The following is a 23761-nucleotide window of genomic DNA, read 5'->3' as shown; positions in this document are numbered from 1 at the left end:
TTGCCCAACAACAAACATTACAATGCATATGACAATATTAGCTGGAATCAACAAAAACAACAGTCAATAGCAACAAACAGGGACTCCAGATACTGGAGTTACCAGAAAGACTGAAATACACTTATGTTTATCAAGTTTATAGAGACAAAGACAGGCTTTTAAAAAGTTTCAGAATAAACTAGGAACCATAAATAGTGTCATTTGAAAAAAGAATCACCAAAAGCTATAGAACTAAAAAATAATATTACCAAAACTTGAAATTCGGTGTAGTTCTTAACAGCAGACTAGACACATTTGACGAACTGACAAACTAGAAAGTAGGAGAACTTATCCAGAATAAAGCCTTGAAATGGAAAGTACAGAAGACAGAGTAAGGGGCACAGAGGTCACAGTAACAAGGCCTAACAAGGGTTTCACCCGGGGCCTAGAGGAGAAAATAGAACGGGACAGAGGCAACATTTAAAGAGAGAACAGGCTTCCCTGGTGGCGCAGTGGTTGAGAGTCCGCCTGCCAATGCAGGGGGACACGGGTTCGTGCTCCGGTCCGGGAAAACCCCACATGCCGCGGAGCGGCTGGGCCCGTGAGCCATGGCCGCTGAGCCTGCGCGTCCGGAGCCTGTGCTCCGCAACGGGAGAGGCCACAACAGTGAGAGGCCCGCGTACCGCAAAAAATAATGATAATAATAAAATAAAATAAAGAGACAGAGAGCTGAAAAACCTCTCAGAACAATGAATGATCCAATCCATTGATTCAAGAAACACAATGAAGCTTAACCAGGATAATGCAGTAGAGCAGTGGTTCCCAACCTTTTTGGCACCAGGGATGGGTTTCGTGGAAGACAATTTTTCCATGGAAGGGGTGTGCTGGGGTGTGGCGGTGGTTTAGGCGGTAACGCGAGCAACAGGGCGCGATGGGGGGCGGCAGATGAAGCTTCGCCGGCAGCTCACCTCCTGCTCTCTTCTGCGATCCGGTTCCTAACAGGCCTCGGACCATTAGCGGTCCAACGCCCGGGGAGCTGGGGACCCATGCGGTAAAGCACTCACAAAAATTGCCCACATTTCTTTTACTCTCTGTATCTATGCCCCTTTGCAATGTGACTTCGTAACTCTTCACATCAAGAGGTAGAGTTTATCTCCCTACCCTTTCATCTGGGCTTGTTTTGACCAATAGAAGGCAACAGAAATAGAAGTAAAGTGCCCGTTCCAAGCCTGGACTTTGAGAGAATTTGTCTTTACCTGCTGGAACGCGGCTTTGCCACATGAATGGGTCCAGGCTGACCTATTGGATTATGAGGTATGTAGCCCAGTCACCTGCCACCGCCCCAGCCAACAGAGAAGCAGAGCTGCCTACCTGACCTGACTGGCTACATGTAGCTGACTACAGGTGCACCTGGAGCCCCTGTGGAACCAAGACCACGTGGAATAGGGAAGAATCAACCAGCTGAGCCCAGCCCAAAGTACCAAACAACAGAACTATGAGCTAAATAAATGATTGTTGTTTTAAGCCGTGAAGTTCTGGGGTGGTTTATTTCACAGCAGAAGCTAATTGACATAAGTAAAATCAAATCCACAGACACATCATAATGAAGTTGCAGAATATTAAAGACAAAATCTTACAGCTAAGTGCTAATATAATTTTTTAGAAGACAGAAATAATTTCCTAATGAGGTTGATCTTTTTTTTTTAACATCTTTATTGGAGTATAATTGCTTTACAATGTTGTGTTAGTTTCTGCTGTATAACAAAGTGAATCAGCTATATGCATACATATATCTCCATATCCCTCCCTCTTACATCTCACTTCCACACTCCCTATCCCACCCCTCTAGGTGGTCACAAAGCACCGAGCTGATCTCCCTGTGCTATGCAGCTGCTTCCCACTAGCTATCTATTTCACATTTGGTAGAGTATATATGTCAATGTTACTCTCTCACTTCATCCCAGCTTACCCTTCCCCCTCCCCCTGTCCTCAAGTCCATTCTCTATGCCTGTGTCTTTATTTCTGTCCTGCCACTAGGTTCATGAGAACCATTTTTTTTTTTAAGATTCCATATATATGCATTAGCATATGGTATTTGTTTTTCTCTTTCTGACTTGCCTCATTCTGTATGACAGACTCCACGTTCATCCACCAATGAGGTTGATCTTTAAGCAGTCTAAATATTTGGACTTAGTTAGTGTTAAATGGGAAAGAGTAGGAGAAGACAGAAATTCTAGGCAAAAAAAATTTGTCTGAAATGCAGTCCAGTTTGCTGAAAGTAATATAAAACCAAAAGGTAGGTAGGTGTTTCGAGTTAAGGGCTCTGAGCCAAGCAGACAGACTGTATTCTGGCTTTGTCACTAGCTATGTGACCCCAGAGCAAAGGGTTTCACCTCTGTTTTCTCACATGTAATGTAAATACTATCACCTACTGTTTAAGATTTTAAAATGTAAGTAAAGTTGTGCTTGGCATATGGTAAACACTAGATTTTAGGGAACTCCACTCTTCAGATGGGAACCGCTGAAACTTGTGTGTGGGAATAACAGAAAACCAGAGAATCTGCGTTAGAAGGGGACTTTGAGGTCTGACCTCTGTTTCGTGTGTGTGTGTGTGTGTGTGTGTGTGTGTGTGTGTGTGTGTATCCTCTATTTTTTGACAATTCTATTCCACTGTATTACTAGAAAGCTGTGATCCAAAGTCTACCTCTGTGAGGTAGAAAAGTCTATTTTCTTTTCTGCAAAACAGCTTTTTTAATAGTCAAGGGCAGCTAAAAGGTCTCCCTTTCTCTCCTTTCTCCAGATTGACAGCTTTTTGTAAAATGAAGCATTTAGATTTCAAAGGCCTGATATTTTCCTCTGAATACCCTCCACACCACAGAACTGGGAAGGAAAAAAAAAAAGGTCATATTTATATAGGATTGACTCAACAAAGACCTATAATCCATGACCTCAAACCTGCCCTCAAAGAGATAACATTCTAGTTGGAAAAGCAAGAAGTAAAAAGACAAAACAAGTAACTGCTATCATAGAGGTAAACATAGGATGCCACTGGGCATGGGAAGAGCAACTAACCAGGTCCTCCATGTGTTGATGGTTGTTCAGAGAAGGTTTTTTGGAAGAAATAACATCTGAACTGAATTTTGAAGAATCACACAGGTTTTAGCCAAGTGAATAAGATAAGCTATCACAACAAATGCTCCCTCTCTCAAGGCTTTTCGCTTCTTCTAAAACTTTATATGAGATAACGAACACAATGCATAATATGTACAAAAGCAGTCTATATAATTTGCAAAAATGCTTCTCATGTGATAATTTCTTACATCAATTTCAGACTGTTGTGTTATTTCATAGTTATGGGAAAGCATTTCTAATTGAAGTTTTGACAAGAAAAGCAGTGTAGTCTGATGGGTTAAAAATGAGCTTTTTAGAGTAGACAAACCTGGTTTCAAATATATGCTCTGCACCTTTCCAGCTATTCATTGAGTCAAACAATATTTATTGAATAACTACTGTTATAAATATTCTGCAAATTCCTGGTAACACACAGTATCAGTATTTTAAAAAGGAATTTACTCCATTACTTCTTAATATGGAATCCTTTGTTACTCAGCTCCTAACATAAAGCCTAAAACCACTGATATATTCCAAGAGTATTTCTCTCATAAAGCATGTAGCTGGCAGAACTGTTTTCTTATGAAAATAAATATGACACGTTCTTGCCCAGATAGGACCAGATATGTACCCACAGGCAAGGCCAAGACTTTCCTCACTGGCTATCAGTTATCAAGCACATTATTTTATTTAATCTTCATAATAATCCTGTGTACTAGATTGTTACAGTAATGGTATCTAGTGTAACTTGGCCACTCTTCCCATAAAGAGGTAGACTCCATTTCCCCTCCCCTTGAATCTGGCCTGCTCATGTGACTTACTTTGACCAGTATTTGAGAACTGATGTTGTGAGACTTCCAAGGGTAGCTTTAAGAGACCTCGCAGCTTCTACTCTCACCCTCTTGGAACACTCCCAAGGCCCTGTAAGGAATCCTCAGCTAAACTACTGAATGAGAGGCAGTGTGGAGAGAGACCCAGCCAACAGCTAGATGTGTATGTGAGTCCATTTTAGCCCCACCAACCCCAGCTGAGCTGCCAGTTGACTGCACTTGTATGAGTGGGCCCGGACAAGACCAGCAAAATAGCTCAGTAGACCCAAAGCATATTGAGAAATTATAGTTGTTTTACACCACTAAGTTTCTGATTTGTTTACAGAGCAGTAAATAACTAAAGCACTCAATAAGGTGGATACTATTGTTTATCTGCAATTCAGAGCGGAGGAAGTAAATGCTTAGCTTAAGTTTCAGAATCCTGCAAATACATGAAAACTTTATCTCTTCTGATAACTAATAAACTTTTTTTTTTTTTTTTCCTGTACACGGACCTCTCACTGTTGTGGCCTGTCCCGTTGCAGAGCACAGGCTCCAGACGCACAGGCCCAGCGGCCATGGCTCACGGGCCCAGCCGCTCCACGGCATGTGGGATCCTCCCGGACCGGGGCACGAACCCGTGTCCCCTGCATCGGCAGGCGGACTCTCAACCACTGCGCCACTAGGGAAGACCTAATGCACTTATTTTTTTCACCAAAACAAAAAGGAGAGCAGGCATGGAAAAAAAAATATAAGCTAGTTTTACTTTCATCCAAATCTATTAAAATTACATGCAAAACGGATTGAGCTATGAGACATATTCAACTTATTTCCAACCCAGGGATTATTACGTCCATACGTATTTACTAACTGCTTAATAATAATAGTAACAACGACAATCCTATGGCTGTTTCTAAGTGTCAGGTACTGTTCTAAGTGATGTAAGTGTGATATAAGTGCATATACACACACATACTCATTTTGTCCTCAGACAGGATATATATGATCATCCCATTTTCCCGAGAGGGAAATTGCCCCACAAAGTAGTTAAGCCCAAGATACGCAGCTAAATTTCCCACTGATAAAGCAGATTACATTTACCACCAGACAAAAACATAAAACAAAGTCAAGGTTTCAGCGGCCAGGTTAGAGCAGTCGTATCCTATTGAATGGATCAAAGTGATCTCAGCCGTCGGGATGTAAACTGGATCAACTTGAGAAGCACACTTTAAACAGAATGCATGTTCATTACAAAAAAACCCAAAAAAACAAAAAACAGTGCTGTGAAATCTACAAAGAGAAAACTGACATCTTTCTGTCTGTCTGTAACTAACACTGCTTGCAGGGCAGGCACGTATCACAAATTTTAAGTTGGAGTGCACCTAAGCCTTCCACATAAATTCCGACCAAATTCCTAAACAATCCAGATCCCTGCAAACATCACTACTCTAGACATCCCGACCCATGTTATGGTGACATGCCGCCTACGTGCCCTTCTTCAGAGTTGGTGGCGGAGAGAGAGTACCCAAAACACAGCCCACAGAAGATGGTTCAAGTGGCTCTGAACGACATGATAGCGGCCATACCTCCTCAGTCCCCTCAGCCTCAAGAAGCCATCTCCCCAGAAAACTCTACACCAAGGTCCCAGAATATAAATTTCCCTTCAACCAAAACGAAAAAAGGGGGGAGCAGGGGCAAAGAGAGGCCAGGATTCAGTGTGAGAGGCCGGCAGGCGATGGGAAGGGGCACCAGGGAAGGCTTAGAAGGCCATGGAAGCAGTCCTCCCACAAACCGCGCTTCTAGAATCTTAAGATACTGGAAAGGATGCCATCAGGGACTGCAAACGTTGACAGTCACCCCAGATCTACGGTCCTGAGGGCTCCTTACACAAGGTCCCTTCCAGTTTTCTGCTGCTCCCAACATTTGCCTACACAACCGACCTCAGGCCCGCCCCCTTGGTCATCAGGCCCGCTCCTAGCCTCACATCCGAAAGCCGCTGTCAATCCAAGGAGAACAAGTCTCTGGCTTTACTCTCCACCTCCCAGGCCCCTGGGAAATACTCACTTGCCCGCCAGATCTTTATGAGAGCCGCTCGAATTCATGAGCTGGGCCAAATCCTGTCGCACGGCTGCCGCCATCTTTCTCCCAGCTCAGCGAAGGCTGCGAGGCCTCTCACGGCCAAAAGAAAACGAGTGTAGGCCTCCAGAGTGCGGCTAGAGAGAACCCGAGATGCCACAGAGTAGCGCCTGTGTGGGCCAGACCGCCGAGAGTGGGAGCCTGCGTTAGGCCCGCCCCCAGGGTTGAGTGACGCGAAGCTCCACTCCTCAAGTCCGAGGCCGGCCCGGGCTTCTCTCACAGGCTCAGGCTCGCACGCTCCCACTTCGGATTGGCGGATGAACTCCAAGAGGCTGTGTCGCTTGTGCAACCCCAACAAATGCCCGATACGCAAAACTACCGGATTTTCATCAAGTTCCGTGTCTCACGTCTGTGGTTTACCGTTCCTTGTTCTTTAAGGCAGCCCTTAACTACCCGTGGTAAAGAACGAGTTGTTTTTGGTTACAATTCACCACAGACCGGTACTTTTTGTAAAGTACAATGAAAAAGGTCCCCATTCCCCTTCCCACTCTGCCCCCTTTATATAGGTTGATCATACCTCCCAGTTTGTCCAGGACAGTGCCATTTTCCATCTGTTGTTCTGGAGTAATTATTAATAACATGCCCTTTCACTCTACCAGCTGTTCCATTTGGATGACAAATTATATGATCACCTTACCTTGATATGTAATTATATTCATTACTTATGTATCCTTGTAGAATTTGTCTGCAATTTTTTTGTCCTTTCTAGCTTTTGCAAAAGATAGCACATTCTGCTCTTGATTTTTTTCTCTTCTTGAAGATTTTACCATGTAAGTCCAGACAGCTTCCTCATTTTCTAGAGCTGGAGAGTATTCCATATAATGAAGGGATGCCATGGTTCATTTAATCCGTATAGCTAGACATTTAAGTTGTTTTTAATCTATCAACCAATGCTGCAATGAATAACCTTGTATGTACATCATTTTATATGTGTACAGGTAGAATACATTCAAGAAGACAGTCAAAGCTTAGATGTACTTACAGTCTTGAAAGATATTACCAAATTGCACTTTATAGGAATGAGACCATTACAAGCAGCAATACATAAGAGTGCAAATTTCTATAGCCTTGCCTACAAAGATGTTAAACTTTTGAATTTTTGCCACTTTATATGTGAAAAGAAGCATGTTCCCTCTTTTGGGAAGGGGAAAGAAAAGAAGACCAGAACAGGGAAATCCTTTGAGAAAGTAATGTGGTGATTACCCACATCAATTCAGATCTCACTCCATTGTTAAGAACTTAGTCAAATCACCATGCCTGGCAACAATGAGACTGGAAACTTAGTTTCCTTTTCCCAGGAAAAAGGAAAGGATGGTTTTGTAGGGACAGTAGGCAGTCTTTACTGCCATCTGTCCCTCTGACCATAATATCTGTGTGTATCCTTCTTGTAATAGAACACTCATCTCTAAAGAAGAGTGTTCAATTTCCCAATTCAGCTTCTCTAGCAGCTTAAAATCCAGGATGTCTGATGATGCACAACCCTCTCAATCAGGTTGGGATGAAACTTTTCATGGCACCGACACATATACATTGTAAAACAAATTATCTGCCTCATGCACAAACATATAATACAAAACAATAGTGGAGCAAGAACAGGAGGAACAGCATAACCACAGTTACAATCCAGAAAAAGTAAGAGTGGGAAACACAGCAGTTACTTGTCCACAGCAATGGGAGAATCCTGGGCAGGAATTATGAACACCCACTACCCTGGTTAGACCCTAGTAATGCATTTTGAGAGGATCATCGCATTGTTCATTGTATTCTGTGAGCCTGAGCTTTGCCCTCTGAATACAAGTTAACTGGATGTTGGAGAGTAGTCCCTCTTTCGGGAAATGTTTTAGAGCTTGAACAATTGAGGGCATTTGTAGGCCAGATTTATCAGTTTTTTATTTTTAACATAATTTCACTGAATAGTCAGTAAACTCTGTTCGCTTATAGACAGTTTCAGGGGCCAATAATCACACCCAAAGTTTTTTCTAGAAGTAGTCGTTAAATATGCCCTATTTCCTGACTTCCACATGCAGCCCATTCTTAACATCTTAATCATGGCATCCTTGAAATCACCTGAAACAATAAGATTAGGTGAAAAGAGGACTCTATTAGTTTGATTTTTGCTTCAGTTTATCTTTCTTTTCTGATGCTTTTTTATTTACTTGCATTTGCCAAAAAGTCATAATGGGCTCTGAGAGATCTTTAAGCCAAGTCTTCTCTTCTGTTATTTAAATTTATTTATTTATTTATTTATTTATTTATTTATTTATGGCTGCGTTGGGTCTTTGTTGCCGCGCAGGCTTTCTCTAGTTGCAGCGAGCTGGGGCTACTCTTCATTGTGATGCGCGGGCTTCTCATTACGGTGGCTTCTCGTTGCGGAGCACAGGCTCTAGACACGTGGGCTTCAGTAGCTGTGGTGCGCAGGCTCAGTAGTTGTGGTGCACGGGCTTAGTTGATCTGTGGCATGTGGGATCTTCCCAGACCAGGGCTCAAACCTGTGTCCCCTGCATTGGCGGGTGGATTCTTAACCACTGCACTTCTGTTATTTAGGTTTACACAAGCAGTTGGCTTTTTCAACTTAGTGAAGCTCCAGAATTTCTGGACATTCTGTTCCCTTTTTACCCTGACTTCAAACTTTACTTGTAATACCTTGCTAAAAGACAAAAAGAAGCAGCCACATACACAAACTGGCTCTTTCCAGATATCCCCACTAGAGCTACAAGCTAGGGAGGGAGGTTGTCTGCCTTTCTAGTTATTGTAGGCAACAATTTTACTAAATTTTTTTGACATGACAAGGCCTCCCCCTTCCAAACTCTTTATTACCCCTGCCCAAGTTCTAAGAGAATACTACATATTTTTAGGTTTTGCTCATAGCATTGAGAAAAACAAACCTGGATGGCACTGGAAGCTTATTCTCTCCCTCTCTCCAGTTGCTTAGCAGGAAAGTTACTAAGCACATCCGAGTTAAGGGAAGTGCACTGATGCTAGTTCTTTTTTACTAGGTAAAAACTTGGGTCCTAGCCCCAACATACTGAGTCAAAATTGTCATGTTAACAAAATACCTCTAGTAATTTTGCAGATTAAAGTTTGAGTAACAATGCTCTAGCAGATGTCACCACTGGTATATGAGCTCTTCCCATTAAATGCTTATTTAATAAGGCCATTTCTCTGGCCAGGGATCTCCCATTTTCACATAATCAACTAGATGATCTCTACCCTCTCACAATTTCCCTACAAATATGCAAAGGGAGACATCCTAACATCTTTTTCCTAGCACATCTTCCACTCTGCATCCCATGTGCCCAGCTCAAATATGCCTTGCTATAGAAGTAATAGAAAAGTATAAGTGAGTGTATGTAGTGCTGTTTTCTGAGCACTAATCGCTTCTCTGAATTTGTTCCATATGTTGTTAGTGCTGTTATCAAAATTGTTCTATAGTCATCTTGTGTGTTTACCAGCCTAGTCCCTGAATCAGCCATTTCTCCAAGAAGCCCTTTTTTTTTTTGTTCCTTTAGTTCCTTTTAGGAATGATAGTTACAGATAACAATCTGTGTGCTAGGGATGCTTACTGCTACTGTGTTGGTCATTGGGAACCTTTTCATAGGATGGATCTAGGATATATAGATATAGCTATAGATATATATCCTACATATATATACACACACACATAATTAAAGATAAAATAACTCATGAGTTCATAGTGATACGTCCAATTCCAATTTAGGTGATTTTACTTAACCTCTTCTGTATTACATCTGTATCTCCTTAATTCCGCATCCAAAGTCCTGGTTCACAAGTACATAGAGGATTACAGAATCAGAAAATTCCATAATTATTCATTTAATTCATCCCACCTTATACACACAACAGTCTCAGAAAAACAATACTAAAACTAACACCCTCAATACGATTGCTGAGAAGAGTTCAATCTTCTGCTAATCCTCTCCCATTTCCTTTCATTTTTCATAATTGTACTCTAACTATATGATACTGGCAAATACAGCCAGTACAAATGGTACTTTCTTCCTTTTAATCCTTATTTAGTCTTAGTTCTATAAATAATACATATTTAATGCTCACTGTCAGCTCTTATATTGATATCTCTCTAGTCATTTTGGTTGTCTGAAGGTAGTTCTTTAACAGGTTTCTCAGGAAGGGCTCATAGAAGGCATATTCTCAGTAACATCTTCTGCCTTTTATGTTTGAAAGTCAGTTTTGTTAGATATAATCAACCTTGGCTCACTTTTCTTGAGAATCTTGAATGTGGTACTCTATTTTCTTGGGGCATAAAGCATTGCTGAAAAATATCTCATGAGAGTCTAATTTTCTTTTCTTATAAATGACCTACTCTTTTTGCCTAGATGCCCCAAATTTATTTTCCTCTAACACCGAGTAATTTTACTAGACTATGTGTTGGTATTGGTCATTCTGGGTCAATATTCTCAGGTACACAGTGTGCTCTTTTAATATGTAGTTTTAATTTTTTTCAACAACATTGTCTTTCATTATAATCTCTTGTACCTGCTCTATTCCTTTGGTTTCTTTCTTCAGAAACTACTATTATCTATATGTTAAAACAGAAGATCTACCTATCTTTAGTATTAGTCACCCTTCCTCAAAATCTTTTCATTCCTTTTTTCACATCATTTTTATTTTTAAAAATTTCCTCCTTTTCATTCTCTATTTCTCTTAAGGCATTATTTTTCCTTTTTATTTACTCCTGGTTTCCTTCTAGTCTAGTTTTCATTTTGAAAGTAATATTTTTACTTCTAATTCGTTCCTGAATTCCACCGCTCATTCTGGGTATATCTGATTTTATTATGGTATCCTGTCATGTCCTATATCATATTCTTTTTTATTTAGTAATTACCTTCCCTTTTCTGACATTCACTATCAAACACTTTTTCTCTAATAATATATGAGAACAAGTTTTCAGCCATTTCCTTCCTTCTAGACACTTTAGTTCCCTGTTACCTCTTTATTATACCTCAATAAATGAGACTTTTAGAATATTTTCTCTTCTATACCCTTCACTCCTAGTGGAGACTTTCAGAACCTATAGTATTTACTTCTGCCCCTTCTACCTCCACTTAATTCCTAGGTTTCGCTGAGAAAAGTTGGTACTTTCTTTCCATTTCACCAAGTTTTTTGTTTTCCTTTGCAGTATGTCTTTTCTATTTTAGGAATCCTTAATTTACCACTTGTGTTATAATTCCCACATTGTCATTATTCACTTACATTACTATATAATAAATTCAAGGTGAATTACTCACCACAAATTTCCTTTCTCTTCATCTTCCCTATCTTGATATGAGGTGTCTGTTCTGATTGTTTTATTGTTTGGTAGTATTTACTATTTTTTCTTTTCTTTTCTTTTCTTTTTTTTTTTTTTTTTTGCTGCCCCTGCGCGGCAGCGAAAGCACGGAGTCCTAACCATTGGACCGCCAGGGAATTTCCTGTTCGTATTTACTCTTAAGTAGTCACTCAGATGCTGTGCATGGCTAACAAACTTGTGAATCTGTGTACATTCACAAATATCTTTCTGTCATCCTGGGATTTTGTCTGAGCTGCCGTCCTTTTCCCTCAGTGACCTGCAAATGTTATTCCACAGTTTTCTAGCTTGCAGGATTTCAATAAGTTCAGTGCCAGTGATTTCTCTCTCTCCCTCTCTCTCTTCCCCTTCCTCTTTTTTCCTTCCTTTCTCCCTCCCTCCTTCCCGCCCTCCCTCCTCCATTCTCTCTCTCCCTGTTTTTCCCTTTCTCTCTCTTTCTTTCTTCTCTTTGAGAGACTAAATATGCAAACAGGCAATGGCAAGACCATATATGAAAATAAAACTCTGACCCACAATCTGTAGCAACCAGTCCAAAAAATCAACTCACTATCTGCAGCAACCCTTCTAGGATCCAAACAACAACTCCTGTAGCCATCAGCCCAAAACAGCCACTACCTGATCAATAACTACCAGATTCCCGAGTAATTTAATTTCTAATTTAATTTAGTTTAGTAATTTAATTTCTAATTTAATTTCTAATTAACTTCTAATTTATGACTAACCAGAGAAGGACAAATATGCCGCCTTACATGGGATACCCCACTTCAAGCTAGGCTGATTACAACCCCCTCAGGTCCACAGCCTCCAATCAGGGAACATTTAAATTCCTTTTTTTCCACTATAAATCTTTCTCTGCCTGCCTCTGACTCGCTGTCAAACACAAGTGATGGTGACCAATTCCCTTGCTATAGAAAGTTCTGAATAAATAGCTTTTACTTGTTGTCATCTGGTTGGTCTTCCTATCTATTTCCAACTTTCTTCCTCCTTTTTCTCCCCTGCCCCTCCTCTCCCTCTTCTTCCCCTCCCCCACCTCCGTGTCCTCCCCATTGTTCTTCTTGTTTTTCCTATTCTTTTTGTAGGAAACTTGTTCTTTCCACCTGGAAGTTTTTAAGATCTTTTCTTTACAGGAATTTCCCTCAAATGTGCCTAGGTGTGTCTTTTTCCATTGATCTTACCTGAAATTCAGTGACCCCTTTTATCTGCAAATGCAAGTCTATCTTCAGGTCAGGGAAATTTTCTAGTATTATTTGTTTAATATTATCTTCCTTTTATCGTTTCCTTTGTTTCCTTCTGGAACTCCAACTAGTCGTATATCAGGTCTCTTGGGTTTATCTTCAAAGTGACTTGCCTTTTTCATCATAATTTCTCTCTTTATATTTTCACTCTGTTTTGAGATATCTTTTCCACTTTTCAGGCCACTTAGCAAGATTCAGTTCTCCTTCAATATATCTGCAATGTTGTATTTTAAAAATCATGATTTTCATATGTGTACTTGTGTAAAAATGTTATAGCTGCTTTATTTATAATAGCCCCAAGTGAAAACAAAAAAAGTTGTCAGGAAAGTGGGTAGACAAAGTGTGATATATTCATTCAATAGAACACTACTCAGCATCAAAAAGAAAAACTACAGATACATGCAACAATGTGAATGAATCTCAAAAACAATATGTTGAGTGAAAGAAACCAGACGTTAAAAAAATACATGTAATAAGGTTCCATCTCATGAAGTTATGAATTAGAAAAAACTAATCTATGATGATAGAAAATCAGAAAGTGCTTGAGGAGGAGGAAATGGAGAAAGGTAGGAATTTACTGGGAAGTAGCAGGAAGTGGAGGTGATGGAAATGTGCCATATGTTGGTAGGCGTGTGGGTTACATGGGGTGTATGGATTTATCAAAGTTTATCAAAGTATACATTTACGATCTATGCATTTCACTGAGTGTAAAACCTTAATTTAAAAAGGGAACAAAATCATGCTTTTTGTTCCATAGTCTTGTGTTGTGTGTATGTTTTGAATTTAGTCTTCTTGAATGCTTTTATTTATGTATTTTTTGTATTTATTTACAGTTAAAGTGTCTTCTGTCTTCTCTACTAGCTTCAAAGGCTAGTAGTGCTCTTCCAGCCTCAGAGGAAGAGATGCTCGAACACAACTGTTATGCTTCCCCAAAGCTCCCTCTGGTATCAAGATGACCAACAGATCCTCTTAATAATAGTGTCCAGGTAGGTCTTATCCCTCCACTTGGAGGTCCATGCATCTTCACAGGCTACACTCTCTTCACTATCTAGTGTGTTCTGATCCTCTTACCTTGCTATCTCTAGATTCCCTGTAACCTGAGGCTTCATTTGTGCCATCTAGTGCCCACCATGTCTTTCTGCTTGTTCCCTTGTGTTCATATTTCAAGTGGGCTCATATAGTTGAAAGTGAGTGAAAGAGATGTGCTAGCTTGATTGACTTCTATAAACCACCCAGTACCAAGAACTATGTTCTTTGTATTAAGTAATCACTCAAAAAATACTTGTTAAATTGAGTAAAGAACATAGTTGGATAAATAGGAGACCTAGAAAATCCCAGCATCATTGAATGTGCTGGTGTTTCCATCTAAATCTCCCTTCTCTGGAGGTGGCACTAAAATCAAGGAGTATATAAATCCAAAGGCTGAGTAGGAACTAATGCGGGTAAGGTGGAGAAGATGATCCAAATCTGCCACCAACTGTGGCAACAACGAGAAGCAGATATTAAACTCGAGTCATAAAGCAAGAGTTCTGAGAGCTAGTAAGACAAATAGGAAGGGGTGGGTTAAGAGAGTAAGTAGAAGGACTATCCTGGGTAAAACCTGTGATAAGCCCTGTGGTCCAACAATAGAGACCGTCTGACTCTCTTAATAAAATAACACCTGGAGGACTTCCAGCTTCTGCCTAGCTGGAGAGAGCTGCAAAAAAGCATTACTCCCTCCACAAAACAATAATCTAGGTAATCTATAAAATCATAATTTTTTATTAAGCCAATCAAAGATCTGAGGTCATAGGGCAACCCACTAACTTGAAATCTAAGGAAAGACAGGTGCTTCTAAACACAGATGAGATGCAGGCACTGTGTCATCTATGGCAGAGCATGGGAAGGAAGATGGGGCAGCCATACAAACAGGAAGGAAGAATTCTGCTAAATTTTTTTTTTTTTTTTTTTCTTTTTGCCATACTCGGGCCTCTCACTGCTGTGGCCTCTCCCGTTGTGGAGCACAGGCTCCGGACGCGCAGGCTCAGCGGCCATGGCTCACGGGCCCAGCCGCTGCCACGGCATGTGGGATCTTCCCGGACCGGGGCATGAACCCATGTCCCCTGCATCGGCAGGCGGACTCTCAACCACTGCGTCACCAGGGAAGCCCTCTGCTAAATTTTTAAATAAATTGCTAAAGACTGAGTGTGGGCTGGCATGCTTGTAGAACACCATAGAAGCCACAGTCATAAAAGGAGTTCACAACTATTCACAGGCTCTTCTCCAGAGTCCACCACTGGGAAGCCAGGACAAAGACTGGGGGCAGGGTGGTAGGTAAGGAAAAGACTCCTGGGTCCTTCAAGCCTAGAGGAGAGGAGTGGCTGCCATTGCAGGAAAGGCAGGAAGAGACCCAGACACTTCTCCCTCAAGGAACAAAAGACTTAAATTGATGGGAGAAGGCAGCAAGCCCTGTTGTTCCCCAAGGGACCAGTAAAGACCCATTGCAGCTGGAAGAATAGGAAAAATGAAAAGAAAAGAAAAAAAAAACCCAAACCTCTAATCCCAGGGAAGAGACTGGAAACTGTCTACTCTTAGAGGTCATAATGCTCTGGGAGGGTCTGGATTACCCAGACCCAGGGACACAGAGCCTGCCTAAGAATGAAGTTGGAACAGGACCACAGAGACACTGTCTTCCTTCCCCATCACTACAACCATTTTAGTAAGCACCAAGTAACAAGCAGGTTACTGCTGGGAGAAAGGCATGAGCTTAGTGTGACCCCCTCTGAGTGGTAAGAGCATAGAAAGCCTAAAGCTGAAAGTGGAATATCAGCACTGAGAAAAAACTTTAGCAAACCCGCCCCAACTCTAAGCACAAAATAACTTTAGAGGAATTTGAAAATGATGATGCACTGAAGGTAACCATAGCAACAATAAAACCCAAGTCCAGTTCAGCTCCTGACTAGAATAACTAAACAATAAAACCCAAGTCCAGTTCAGCTCCTGACTAGAATAACTAACAGCTTAGCAGAAAAAGATGCATGCCCATTTTAAAACATAAATAATATTTATCTCCATCTCTCCTGTCTGCACACAAGGTCCAGGATCCAATCAGTAATTATGAGAAACACACATACACACACACTCACACACACTCACACAAACACACACCACTTTCAAGAGACAAAACAATCTAGAGATGTTGAAACTATCTGACAGGGAGTTTAAAATAATTATGATCAATATGTTAAAGTCTCTAATATAAAATGTAGGTAACATGAATGAACAGATGAAGAATGAACAGAGAGGTGGAAAGTAAAAGAAAATATAAAAAGGAAATGCTAGAAATAAAAAGACATGTCAACAAAGATGAAGAATGCCTTTAATCAGCTCATGAGTAGACTTAACACAGCCCAAGGAAAGAATCAGGGAACTTGAAGATAGGTCAATAGAAAGAACCCAAATTAAGAATCAAAGAGTAAAAAGAATGTGTAGGTGGAAGAGTGTGGGGTGGGTAGAGCATCCAAGGACTGTGGGACAAAGCGATCCAAAGTATGTATAACTGGAATCCAAGAAGCAGAAGAGAGAAAGGATAAGGCAGAAGAAAAATTTGAAGAGATAACAGCTGAGAATTTTCCCAAAACTATGAAAGGTATCAAACATATCAAACCGTACATCCAGAGAATCTCAGAGAGCTCCCCAAAGGATAAAACACTTATACACACACACACACACACACACACACACACTCCTAGACACACAATATTCAAACTACTGAAAGCCAAAAATAAAGAGAAAAATCTTAAAGTTTTCTGGGGGGGGCACATTACATGCAGAGGAATTAAAACACAAATTATGTGATTCAGAAGACAATGGAGTGACATGTTGGTAATGTTAAGGAGTCTGGACTTTACATTTTAATGGTTTTCCCTTGAGGTGTACCTTCCCTTTGGGGATAATTCACTAAACACTATCATTCCCATAAAAGAGAAATGAAAAACCACTGCTCCCCCATAACATTCTGACACCCATGTGGACACTGACTTTGCCTTTAATTTACCTCAGGAGTGGTGAATAATGGAACTATTCAGTAGTGGTTAATAAGATCTTACTCAAGGCTTGGGGAGAGCAGAAGGAAATTACACATATGTGATATGGTGGACCTAACACTGGTATGGTGCTCAGGGAAGGTAGGCCTTTCTTCATCCCCCAAGGTATATCATGGTTGATCTAGGCAGGAGTCTGCAAACATTTTCTGTTACGAGCCAAATAGTATTTTAGATATCGTGGGCCACATATGGTCTCTTTGCTTCTTCTTCTCCTTCTCCTTCTTTTTGCATTTAAAAATGTAAAAGACACAAAAACATTCTTAGCTTGTAGGCCTAACAAAAACAGGCCATGGGCTGCATTCAGCCTGTGAGTCTTAATTTGCTGACCCCTACTCTAGGCCATTTACGGTAATTCCATTTCCTTTTGCAAGTGAATGGTTTAAGAAGACATATATGGTCCGGGTCTGACCAGTGCATCATGATAGGAAGTCTTCTGGGGGACTTACCTTGCAGATAAAAAGTGGTGCATGGGAAGAAATACCCTTCCTCTGTGGCTAATATTTGTGTGTTGTGTGTATTATGTCTATGTATGGTACTAAGTGACAGCCACTGGAAGGCAAGCCTATGATCTAAGACAACATCCTGAGACTGGTGATGTGGAAAGGAGGAATGAGCCAGGATCTTTGATAATATCTTTTCTCTGCTGAATTATCCTGGGAAAGCCTATTTCTATACTATTTATTTTATGAGCTGTGCAGACAGTTATGAAATATATAAGCTACTTTTACTTGCAGCTGAAAGCAGCCTAGTTAACTGTAGCTCGTAAGTTACAACTATGTAGCAGATAGCTTTGTGGGTAGCTTTGTGAGTTCACAGGTCCCAGGCCAGAGCCAACTCTAGAATTTTTACATTGGAAGAAAAAAGAATAGCAGTTTAACTGGAATAAGGAGGTTAATGCTGTATAGGCGTAGCAATTTACAAAGGACTGAAGAGTCATTTGTATTTGTTTTTAAAAAGGGTGTTTTCATGGGGATTGTAAAGTATTAAAGCATTCTGATCTCCTCCCTAAACACCTGTTTAGGCCGATGTGCAAGGTGTCTTCACATTTACCTCTTGTGCTGGTTTGGATCAATACTCCCAATTCTTTATTCCCTCTTTGTACTAGAATTTGTACTACATCTACACCCTGTGCCATGTACCTTTGCAGTACCTCTCACTAGAGTACCAAGGAACACATATCCTCCATCTCATTGGTGCTGGGCTTGGCAGTAAGACTTGTTTTGGCCAATGAAACATACGCAGAAGTGACAGTGTGCCAGTTGGTTGAGAGGGAGGGGTAGCCTTAAGAAGGATATCATGTTTCCACTCATTTTTTGTTGTGTTCCTGTGATCCACTAGAAGAGCATGCCCTATCAGCTTGGGCCCAGAATTAAGATATATGGAATAGATGGGAACCCAACCAAAAGCCTGGGTTCCAACCTGGCCTACCTGAGCCCAGCCTAGATCAATTCATACAAATCATGAGAAAAATAAATGCTTGTGGTTATAAGCCATGAAGAATTTTAAGATGTTTTACAATTAAAACAAAAAACAGAACATCAACGAAAAAACTCTACCTAGTTTTTAGTCCCTCTGGAGGCAGACTTTTCTTTCCCCGACTAGGTGGAAAGGTGGGCACATTGCTTCAAACACATTAAACTCTTCATGTCCAAGTCCAAATAAGTAAGGCTGAGAGAAAGGAAGTACCTCCCTCTCTCCGTGTGAGCCCTTCTTGCAAGTTCCCATATGCTGTCTCAAGATGTGCCTCCTAGGATGACTGATACTGGCAATATCTACTTCTTCCAAGGGAAAACCCTGCTCTTAACCACAGGGATGGTTATACCCCTAGCAGGACAAGTACATCAGAACGTTACAGAGGAGCCCGTATTTCTATCCTTTTAATTAGAAAGACAAAAATGACTATTAAGGAGGCCAAGAAATCATAAAGCCAGAGGAAAAGTAAATGAATGCTGCCTGACACCAACAGATGATTTTTGTGGTTAATTTTATTTTTTTAGGTGGTTTGACATTATTAATCACAACCTGCACCATAAGTGAAAAAACCTGGAGTGTGTTCAAAGTGATACTGATCTACATTTCCTTATTCCAAACCCTTGGGTACCAATGTGTTTTGGAATTGAGGATATTTTGGATTTTAGATGGCACATGCACAAATTTTAAGAATTGTCATTTTTTTTTCTTTTAAAACCAACTTTAGGGACCTCCCTGTTGGCTCAGTGGTTAAGAGTCTGCCTGCCAATGCAGGGGCCACAGGTTCGATCCCTGATCCGGGAAGATCCTGCATGCTGCAGAGCAACTAAGCCCCTGTGCCACAACTACTGAGCCTGCGCTCTAGAGCCCGCGAGCTGCAACGACTGAGCCCGTGTGCCACAACTACTGAAGCCCACACTGCTAGAGCCCATGCTCTGTAACAAGAGAAGCCACCGCAATGAGAAGGCCATGCACCACAACGAAGAGTAGCCCCCGCTCGCTGCAACTAGAGAAAGCCTGTGCTCAGCAACAAAGACCCAATGCAGCCAAAAAAACAAAAACAAAAACTTTAATGGCGTATAATTTACATACAATAAAACACATCCGTTTTAAGTGTACCCAATGAGTTTAGGCCATTGTATATACCCTTATTATTTTTTCAGGGTGGAATAGTTTTTTTTTAATTAATTTTTTAAATGTATATACCCTTATGTAACCAATACCACAATCAAGGTCAAAAACATTCCCATCACGAAAGTTAGGATCAAAAGAATGTGTGTAAATAATGTTAAATTAAATATATACACATTCTGGGAAGGGTACCTGCTGGGGAGCAAGCCTGAGTGGGAGATTACTTTGGCTATGTAAGGTACTTTTTTTGTTTGTTTGTTTTGCCATATTGATGTGTAACCTTTATCAAAATAAAAATGTTTAACTTGTAAAAAGAAAAAATTCCTATCACCTTGGAAAGCTCCTTCCAACCCCTTTAGCCTTTAACAAGCTCCATAGTGAAACACACTCATGTTTCTGCACTGACATATATTCACACTAAATGTTCTAGAGACTATTAATACCTTATGTCATATTGATTTTCCTATTGAATGAGTTTGTCATAAGCTTCCAGAAATTTTTCAGTTTTCAAAACATTTTGTATTTTAAAATTGTTGATAAGGGGTTATGGATCTTTTACAAAAGAGTTATGTGATGATGAAAAATAAATAAAGGTGATAATTACACTTGTATAGATTTATACATGATAGTTGCTTTACAGAGACATCCTGGATTTATGACAAATGAACTAAAGAGCAAAGGAACGTCTAAATAATCTTTTGGAAACTAATATATTTTAAGAAAATTTTATTAACTAGTGTGTACTTTGTATCTAGCAGTATATCTGGCACATAATAGGTGCCCCATAGTACATTTTGTTTTTTCTTCTATGCAACTCATACCTCTATACAATCTTTTTATTTTTTGTATTGATATCTTCTTCAGAAACTCTATTTATTTAAAATCTCTAATTTTTTCTACTAGTTTTTGACTGTCACTTCCTATAGAACTGTGCTGTCCAATGCTGTAGTCATTGGCGACATGTGGCTATTTATTTATTTTTAATTAATTTATTTTATTTTATTTCATTTATTTTTGGCTGCGTTGGGTCTTCGTTGCGGTGCGCGGGCTTCTCACTGCGTTGGCTTCCTTGTTGCGGAGTACGGGCTCTAGGTGCGCGGGCTTCAGTAGTTGTGACACACGGGCTCAGTAGTTGTAGCTTGCGGGCTCCAGAGCACAGGCTTCAGTAGTTGTGGCGCATGGGCTTTGTTGCTCTGCGGCATGTGGGATCTTCCCGGACCAGGGCTCCAACACGTGTCCCCTGCGTTGGCAGGCAGATTCTTAACCACTGTGCTGCACCACCAGGGAAGCCCCGACATGTGGCTTTTTAAATTTAAATTAATGACGATGAAATGAAATGATCCTTATTCACACTAGCCACATTTCCGTTGCTTGACAGGCACAAGTGACTAGCGGCTACTATATCAGACAGTGTAGATATAGAACAGTTCTACCATGGCGGAACATTCCATTGGATAGAGCTGCTCTGTCTTGTTTACCACTTTATTACCAGTGTCTTGTCAGTGCTTAGGATTTGGTAGATGATCAACAAATACTTGCTGAATAAATGCTTTTAGTTCATCTAGGAAAGCTGTCATGCAAATATAAACAGATTCTGTTTTGTTTGAACAGCAGTGGTTCTTAGGGGCTAAAAATGCTCTCCTTGAAAAAGTAAAAAATTACATTATATTTTAGACTGTATTGTAGCTTAGATTATTATTAGTTTTCAGTCATGAGCTCTTACCATATACCAGGCACTATTCAAAGTGCTTTACACATAGTACCTCATTAATCTTCACAACAACCTTATGATGATACTTTATTCCCAATTTACACATGAGGAAACAGAGGTTCAAGAGGAAAGTAACTTGCTTAGGTTCACACAGCTATTAAGTGGCAGGGCCAGAATTTGGATCCAGGCAGTCTGGCTCCAGAGGCCAAACAGTTAACCACAACACTGAGCTCTTTGTGATTATTTTTAATAAGGACAATTTTGTCTCTTCTTTCCACTATTTCAAGCTTTATTTTTAACGTTCTTATTTAATTGCATTTAGCTAGGATGCCCTGAAAAATGTTAAATAGCTACTATAGCCCTGCATCCTTGTGGGTCCCTGATTTTTTTAAAAAGAATATTCATTTATTTGGCTGCACCGGGTCTTATGCAGCACTCGGGGGCATGCGGGATCTAGTTCCCTGACCAGTGATCGAACCCGGGCCCCCTGCATTGGGAGGGCAGAGTCTTTACCGCAGAACCACCAGGTTAGTCCCTGGATCTGTGATTTTAATGAGAGTACTTCTGCCATTTTACTCTAATGTATGATATTACTGTCATTTTTTAAAATAATTATCTTGACCCAATTAAGGAACTGTTCTTTTATTTCTAGTTTACTAAGAAATTTTTAAAATTCAGAAATGGCTGTTGAATGTTATATGGTACATCTCTAGAGAATATCATTTGGCTTTTCTCCTTTACTTTAATAAATGTCATGAGTAGATTTCTTAATGTTAAACCACCATTCTTTGTTATGGTGTGAATTCTTTTTACTACCACGTTACTGGATTTTATGTCTTAATACTCAATTTTGTCTTTTTAACAAAGTCATAGTGAGAATAGAAGAATTTTCCTTTTTTTTTTTTTTTGGTGCTCTTTGCCTTGGGTTTTGGTAACCGTTTTATGCTAGCCTTGTGGAATAAATTGAGAAATTTTCTCCTTCTGAAGGTGATTCTTTGTTTCCCTAGATTCCAGCTGGATTTGGGTACCCCATCTCACTCTCTTCTTCCTTCCAGAGGTGCCCCACAAGTACCACCCATCATTTAACCACTTTTTTTTTTTTAACTGCCAAGGCCCTTTTCTTTTCTTTCTTTCTTCCTTTAATTTTTGGCCGGGTGGCTTGTGGGATCCTAGTTCCCCGAGTAGGGATGGAACCCAGGCCCCCTGGGGTGCAAGCATAGAGGCCTAACCACTGGACCACCAGGGAATTCCCACCACCAGGATGTTTTCTTACACCAGCTCTCAAAGCTCCTCATAAACTGGACTCACCTAATGATCTTCAATAAAGCCTGTGTATCATGCAGGTTTCTCACGGTCCTTGCACAGGCTCCAGACCTTCCCGCTACCAAGCCTTTGCTAATTTCATGCCACTTGTCTATCTAAATCCCAACCATAGAGTTTGAGGTGGAAGGTATGGGGTGCTGTTGATTATGGTAAAATAGAACTAACATTTGAGGCAGAGACTGTGTGTAGCTGCTTGACACCTCTCACTTTATATGATCCTCAGGATCTTGGAAAGCTATGTTATTTTTCTTTTGTAGATGGGAAAGGAAACTTGATAAATGTTATACACTTTAGTGGAGGTGCCAGAATTTAAAACTAGGACTGCTTAACTCCAAAATGATTGTTGCTTCCACTACAGCATGTCTCACCTCCTCCTTTGTGTTCCCAGGTTACAGTCTCTCACGTTGACCTGCACGTCCTCCGTGCTTCACTAGCAATTACAAACTGTACCACACCATTTTATACTACGTATATACTCTTTTGTATTTTCTATTGTTTCCTCTGTAGTCTTCTCATACAGGGCAGTTACTCACTGAATCTCTGCTTGCTTATCCGACTCCAAATTTGGGCATCTTTTCTTACCTTATAAAAAGAATACCGGGAAAAATAAACGTAAAAGATTACCAAATACAAAGAATTTTGATTGTGTTAGTCTTGACTGTATACCGCAAAAAAAAGTCCCTTTCAAAATAAGTTTAACTCTGCGTGGTCTTCCAGGGGCTTTTTTAGCGACCCCCGCAAAATCAGTGTCTAAAAAACAAAGAGATTTGGTATTTGTGATTACTGATCACTTCCCCACCCAAGAACATCAAACAACGGCAAGATGCTGGAAATCGTACCTACAGCACAGACTTCCTAACAAGGAAAGCTAGAAGATAACACACTCCCTCCCAAGCTCGGGCGCGACCCCGCCTTCCCCCTCCCAGCTTCAGCTGGATGGAACATTCCGTGCGAAAGCTTTGACAGAGCGCACACTCGGAGTCACGTGGAGCAGGAGCGTACTCGCGGCCGCCTTGCGGGATGACGCTAGCTAGGTTGCCAAGGGGCGGAGCAAGGCGCCGCGGAAAGGGCGGGGAGAAGGAAGCCGTGGAGGCGGGGCGGGCAGAGTGGAGGGGCGGGCGGAGAGGGGCGCGCGGGAGGGGAGGGCCCAGCGTATTATGGGATGCGGCGGTGGAATGGCGCTGGGCGCGTGATTTTGAACAAACCCGGGTCTGTGTCTTGGAGGCGCCGCCGCCGCCGCGGCTGCGGGGAGCCCAGAGATCGCGGCGTGAGAAGGAGGCGGCGGCGCCGCCGGCTTTGGTGAGTGTCAGCCCCCGGGGTGGGGGCCTCTGGGCAGGCGGGCGGGAAAGGGGGCGCTGCGGGTGGTGGCGCGGGCGGAGGGCGCCGGACCGCCCCCTCCGGGAGCCCGGGCTAGTGAGTAGTGGCGGAGAGCGGGAACCTGCAGT

The 23761-nt window shown here is 41.2% G+C and overlaps 2 protein-coding genes across 3 annotated transcripts in view; one reads left to right on the top strand and one right to left on the bottom strand.

Annotated features, from left to right (window-relative positions):
- The window catches only part of COPS4 (COP9 signalosome subunit 4), a 37447-nt gene extending 31246 nt beyond the window's left edge, over positions 1-6201 (bottom strand). The window contains exon 1 of one of the 2 annotated variants that reach the window (XR_004350044.1): positions 5964-6172. Coding sequence is in view for 1 of the 2 variants with exons in the window: in XM_032632918.1 (XP_032488809.1) it covers positions 5964-6037 (74 nt within the window). In the remaining variant the exon portion in view is untranslated. Of the gene's footprint in view, positions 1-5963 lie in introns of both variants that reach the window. The other variant, XM_032632918.1, reaches the window with a different exon arrangement.
- Positions 6202-23458: 17257 nt separating this feature from the next.
- LIN54 (lin-54 DREAM MuvB core complex component) overlaps positions 23459-23761 on the top strand; it is a 77668-nt gene continuing 77365 nt past the window's right edge. Inside the window, exon 1 of the mRNA XM_032632548.1 lies at positions 23459-23615. The gene's annotated coding sequence lies outside the window, so the exon portion shown is untranslated. The remainder of the gene's footprint in view (positions 23616-23761) is intronic.

This window comes from Phocoena sinus, chromosome 5, assembly GCF_008692025.1.
Source record: "Phocoena sinus isolate mPhoSin1 chromosome 5, mPhoSin1.pri, whole genome shotgun sequence".
Classification (NCBI taxonomy): Eukaryota; Metazoa; Chordata; class Mammalia; order Artiodactyla; family Phocoenidae; genus Phocoena; species Phocoena sinus.
Note: the sequence above shows the minus strand (reverse complement) of the source record. Positions and strands in the feature narration are given on the sequence as shown.